The sequence below is a fragment of the Fragaria vesca genome, linkage group LG6 (genome assembly GCF_000184155.1).
Source record: "Fragaria vesca subsp. vesca linkage group LG6, FraVesHawaii_1.0, whole genome shotgun sequence".
Taxonomy (NCBI): Eukaryota; Viridiplantae; Streptophyta; class Magnoliopsida; order Rosales; family Rosaceae; genus Fragaria; species Fragaria vesca.
This window is the reverse complement of record NC_020496.1, coordinates 30478763-30484453: the sequence shown is the minus strand read 5'-3', so window position 1 is coordinate 30484453 and position 5691 is coordinate 30478763. Positions and strand designations below refer to the sequence as shown.

At 39.3% G+C, this 5691-nt stretch overlaps 2 protein-coding genes across 2 annotated transcripts; both read right to left on the bottom strand.

Annotated features, from left to right (window-relative positions):
* Positions 1 to 1189: 1189 nt before the first annotated feature.
* LOC101301890 lies at positions 1190 to 1714 on the bottom strand. The gene is made up of 2 exons (XM_004304123.1): positions 1578 to 1714; positions 1190 to 1492 (listed from the first exon to the last, which is right to left on the bottom strand). The coding sequence occupies exons 1-2, from the start codon at positions 1635 to 1637 to the stop codon at positions 1349 to 1351; spliced, it is 204 nt and encodes a 67-aa protein (XP_004304171.1). The 5' UTR covers positions 1638 to 1714; the 3' UTR covers positions 1190 to 1348.
* Positions 1715 to 2412: 698 nt separating this feature from the next.
* On the bottom strand, positions 2413 to 3612 carry LOC101312661 (F-box/kelch-repeat protein At3g06240-like). The gene has a single exon (XM_004305992.1). It carries the CDS (start codon positions 3610 to 3612, stop codon positions 2413 to 2415), a length of 1200 nt encoding a protein of 399 aa, XP_004306040.1.
* Between the last annotated feature and the right edge of the window lie 2079 nt (positions 3613 to 5691).

The following is a 5691-nucleotide window of genomic DNA, read 5'->3' as shown; positions in this document are numbered from 1 at the left end:
GAGAGAGAGAGAGAGAATTGGTGTAAAGGAGAAGAGGGCATTTTAGGTACATCGTAAAAGTAAAATAACAGATTTAGCCTTAAAAGTGGACTTATATGAGTAAAACTGTTATGGTGGACTTATGTAGGAGAAAATGTTCAGAATGTGACTTATATGAAATTTTCTATTTTCCAATTACTCTGTTAGTTAAATTACTTTTCATGTACGTACATGAGAACCCAATTAGCCAAGGCTTCTCTTCGACCTCCCATTATTCATGATCATCAGCAGACTAAGTGCACTTGCATGTATGTTTTTGTTTCCATCCTTTTATATGTAGGGAGATATGCACTAAGGAGTGTCAAGTTTAGTCTTTCTTTGTAACTGTTAGAGCAGAGAATTCGGTGTTTTTACCTCTACATTAATCAGTTTCAGGTTGCTGGTAATTTCAAGTCCAAAGTTGCAGCATTGTAAATTTCTTTTACCAAAGCTTCTTGCTTTAGCTTTTGAAATTTTCAAGCTCTCTACAGATTCAGTGGATGTGACCTGATGACCTAATGTCTGCTGCTTTCTTAGGTGAGTTCCTTTTCTCATTGCTTTAGATTCACAGGTGAGTTCATCAAGCTTTCATTACCATTTCTGATTTTGTATGTATTTGCTGGTATGACTTGTTTTATTTGGCATTCTCTATATAATAACTGGTCATCCTTCATCAGAGACAATTTGATCTTCAAATATAGCCTCTTGCTTTCTCCACAATCAGAAACCAGGAGTGATGGGGTTCTCGTATCTTATTTGAATCCGTACCAACACAACAGTTTGATCTCCAAAGGACTGATTTGAGTTGTCTGGTTTGGAGGAATAAGGTACTTAGATTGCGTTATAGCTGTTTAAACGACTCCTGAAGTAAAGTTTGATCAGTTCTTGATCAAGGAAGCATGCAAGAACTGTTGTCATCTTGCAAAGTTGTCACGATGAAACGAATTGTTGATTGCATTTCAAACTTGCACTGAATTGGAGTCATATTGGAAAATTTTCTCAATATGCATCTTTTATTGATTTGAGTTGTGTTGGCAACTTGATTTGGCATATCTTCTGTTGTCACCTGAACTAATGTAGAACATCTGTTTGTATGAATGATTTGCTGATACTAATTATTTTGTGTCAGTAAGGAAGTGTGAATCAAGGTAAACTAGTGATGAAGAGGATAGAGTGAAAAACAAGAAGCTTTTTTAGAGTTTAGAGTACTAGCTCTCTTCTTGATAAACGACAACAAATTAAAGAACGTAACCAAAAAAGAAAGAACATACTAAAGAAGAAATTGGCCTAGAAAATAGAGGCACAAGTTATTTTAGCTTGGATTGATCGATCATTTGTTCATGCCAGTGGCATCCTTGACAGATTCAGCAGCTCCCTCTGCCTTTGCGCGCATCTGTCCTCCTGCATTCTGCACCGATTCCTTGGCGGACTGTGCAGCATTGCTAGCCTTGTCCATCATTGTGTTAGCCTTCTCCTGGTATACGTTCACCAATCCATCAGAACTAGACCAAAAACAATTTAGAACAAAAACAGGTGCTGGCTACTAGTAGAGTACGTACCTGAGCTTGGCCCTTGGCCTCACCAGCGTGGTAGCTCATCTTCTGGGAGTTGTCAGCCATTTCTTCTTGCTTCTCTTGGAAATTAGAACACTTTGAGATAATCCGACTGTATTGCTTGAGATTCAATTCAGTTCCCTGATGATGGATATGTTACCAATTGAGAATGCTTTATATAGCATTCGCAGTTAAACCGGTACTCGACATGTGTAGGAGATGTGGAAGTCTATTTCAGGTACTTGTGCTATTCCTACGGCTAAGCTGTGTTGAAAGGAAGAAATTGCAAATGCTGGAGGTACGGTGCTCGACATTACAGTGACATCTGGAAGTCAATGTACAAGAACAATATGAGGAACACATATAGCCTAACTATTCTCTAAATTTGACTACCAGGTGGATAGGAGAAATTCCAAATCCAATTCCCTTATGTAAGTAGTAATCTGTCGTTTACATACAGCTTTGATTAGAGCAAGAGTCAAATACATACTAACCAAGCAAAGCAAAACTATCAAAAATCTTCTAAATTTATAACAAAAGTTCCATTGATCTGTATAGTTCATCAAGTCCTCGTTAACGAGTTTGGGTAACTTGGCTTATGTTGACGGAAACGATGACCAAGAGCAGCAAGCAGCAGGAACAAAGTTATGGACCTCCCTCTACTGAAATTCTTATCGACATTAGCTTTCGAGAATGGCCAACAAATTTCATTTCTCCAGTAACATATGGATCTTTAGGACATTGTTTGATCTCATGAATTACAAACACAAGTTCAGTCTTTCAAAGCCGAAAGATTACACAAATTAAAGAAAATGTCATAAAAAAATCCAAATTACATTAGCTAACTGATGGCATTCCCGGATAACCAAGCTTTTGATTGATCTGCCTTGGATCCTTCTACCAATAACTTGCCATAATCTTTAAGAGAAACCAGGCTTCCGGTATAACTGAAGATCTTGGGGACGAAATTCCCTTCAACTCTTCCATTCCCATAACGAAAGCGTTTCCTAGAACCCCACCGTAGATTGTAATGGAGCACACCCACAATGCATTTTCTACTACTGGAATCATCAACAAGAACAAAACAATTGAGAGGCCACCATTCATTACAATGACATGGACCAGCATTGAGTTTTATGTTGTAGTCCTTTACCCAAAATTCTTTCGTATCATCACTTTTCAATACCCATACCACAACTTCGGTAACTAATACTGAAGTAGCATCGACAATGGCTAGAGATCCTTTCAAATTAAACAAGTGAAGAACCCTATTAGAGGGTAAGTTGGGTTGAGGGATCCATATGAACTTCTCTTCATTGAAGTCGAAAGATAGTATACGTTCTCCAATCAACCAATATGTGTTTCCATGTGCAAATGCGTTCTGCTTACTTAGACCACAAGGTGGAACTGCGGATATCTGTTTCCAAGTGCTTGTTCCCAAGACATGAACATGGACAACATATGAACGAGGATCAATCCTGAAAACAACATTAACAATCCGGTAGATGCTGGTAGTGGCATCCACCCCTAAACCGTACCACTCTTCCCAGCGGTACAATGCATTGACATTACAATGTGGGAGTGGGAGTTCTATAGCTTCTCCCCTAAGTGGATCGCACAATAGGGCAGGACCTCTTGATTTACTAGAGTCCTTAAAGCAAAGCAAGCCACCGGAAGCAAACTCTAGCTCATATTTAGTTTCAATGGACAAAAGCCCCGAAGAGAAACTACCATCATAAAAGGATAATTCGGAATACGGGGAAACAATTATGGGAACCATCATTAATGTGGAATATTTGGATGCAGACCTAGAATGAACCATGACTAGAGATGGCTCCTCAATCATATCGGTGTGATGAAGATGCATTGCAGCTAGAGAGGAGTCGTTAATTAGCTTACAGAAAAGCTTAGAGACGCATCGAAAGCGAAAAAGAGATTTTGCTGGCACTCGAGAAAGGATGTTGAGGAGGATTTCAGTAGGGAAGTGCTTTGAGCTGTGGCTACTGCTGGACACATCCTGCTTAGTCCTTGCAATCTCCATAGTTAACTACGTGTTTTGAGTGGTTATGAAAGTAAGAAAATTTGTTAGATCTTTCTATATATGGATTCAACACCAAATCAAAGATTCATGTTTGACAAAGCATAAAGTTCTTAATATACAAAACATTAGATGTACATCAACTATTAAACCCAGGAAGTACGAAGAATATCCGAAGTGCATCAGAATTGCAACGAACCCTAGCTCTTTTCTTTTGCATACAGAGTTACTTCTATAAACCCTAGTGAGAGATTGCTTACCTCGAATAAGATTGGAAGAGACACGTCTGGTAGTTCTGTCTCTATAGGTTAGTGAGTCGGCGCTGTATAATCGATGTTGATGATGATCCTTCTCCTTGATCAACCCTAAACCCAATATAGGGCGGACTTTTTGGGATATTAATTGATTAAAATTATGAAAATCCACGTACATTAATATAATTTGGTCGATATTCTGTGATCCACGTTACCACGTACAATATATTCCGTGATTGATAAGGAAGGCAACTCTATTTCGATAGGGTTGTTTGAAATCCGAGAAGTGAACAAAGTAGAAGCTAGTGGACGCTAGTTAAGGACCAGTTCAGTTCACAAAGAGTAGTATTCACATGATCAGTTCAGGTCAGTCACTATTAGATTAACATTTAATTGTTAAAAACAAAACAACTCTACTAAAAAATAATTCTTCCTACTTTTAGATTCAAATCTAATAGTGACTGATCACGAATCTCTTGTTTAATCATTGACTAGGTAAACATGATTGAGATCTACTAAAAAATAATTGGGAAAATGCTGATTTAGTACTAATTTAAACCTCTTATTTCTCATTCCAATGACAATCTTTTTTATTAGCCCATTTCAATATAAGGTAACATTTTTTATGCCCAAATGTACAAATATTTACTAAAGCCTTAACAAACCATATTATTTTTAGACTATTTTACCCTCACCCTTTAAATATGCATAGAGAGAGAAAGTGGAAGAGAAATAATAATTGGCCGGAACCTCACTGGACTCCGATCACCGGCCGCGGGACTCCGGTCACCGGTGGTCGGACTTTGGTTGCTGGATTTCCTCGGTTGCCAGATTCTGGTCACCGGTAACTCGGTTACTGACCCCCAATAATCAATTATTGACCCCTAATAATTAGTTAGTGACCTCCAATAATCAGTTACTGACCCCTAATAACTTAGTTACTGACCCCCAATAATCAGTTACTGACACCCAATAATTGCTTACTGACACCCAATAATCATTTACTGGCCCTTAATAATCAGATTACAAACCTCAAATAATAACTTACTGACCCCAATAATCACTTATCAATCATTAATAATCACTTACTGATCTCAATATTCAAATGTAAGGAATTAAAAAAAAAAAAAAAACTTTAACTGACTTGAGTTCATAGCAACGAAAACTCTATCAACCCCAATAATCCCACTGACACTAAACAATACATCCTTACTCATTAAGGGCAAAGAAATCCCACCACCGCCTCTTGTCGTCAAAACTATCGCCCCCCAACCCTCTCAATGAAACACTAGAGGAGATGGAGATCGTCTCGGACAACGACCTCGGTAGCAGATATTGCTGCTGTTACTGTTTCATCTTGAAGAGGCGAAGATAGGCAGTAGATGTCAGGGCTCGGCGTTGTCGCACCAGATTTCCACTTTAACGTCGGCATGAGGAATGGACTCGACGGCGACTGAGACTGCTGTTGTTTCTACTTTGGCTCGAGGAGGCGACTGTGCTACTGTTACCGCTTCGATGATGGCAACAAAAATGAGCGATCGAGTCTAACAACAACAGATATTGCTGCTGTTATTGTTTCATCTTGAAGAGGCAGAGATCAGCAACGGACGTCAGGGCTCGGCGTTGCCGCACCGGATTTCCACTTTAACACCAGCAGGAGGAATGGACTCCACAACGACAGCGGCTGAGACTGCTGCTGTTTCTACTTTGACTCGAGGAGGCAACCGAGACTCTGATGTTGTTCAATGACGGCAGCGAAAGTGAGCGGTCGAGTCTAGGAGCATCGCTGTCGAGGAGGAGGAGGAGGAGAAGAAGAAGAAGAAGAAGA

Excerpts from the sequence above, each read along its gene's own strand:
- LOC101312661 (XM_004305992.1), bottom strand. The coding sequence starts at position 3,612 with ATGGAGATTGCAAGGACTAAGCAGGATGTGTCCAGCAGTAGCCACAGC.
- LOC101301890 (XM_004304123.1), bottom strand. The coding sequence starts at position 1,637 with ATGGCTGACAACTCCCAGAAGATGAGCTACCACGCTGGTGAGGCCAAG. Across the intron at positions 1,493-1,577 it reads AGGCCAAGGGCCAAGCTCAG|GAGAAGGCTAACACAATGAT; the intron begins GTACGTACTCTA and ends AACGTATACCAG.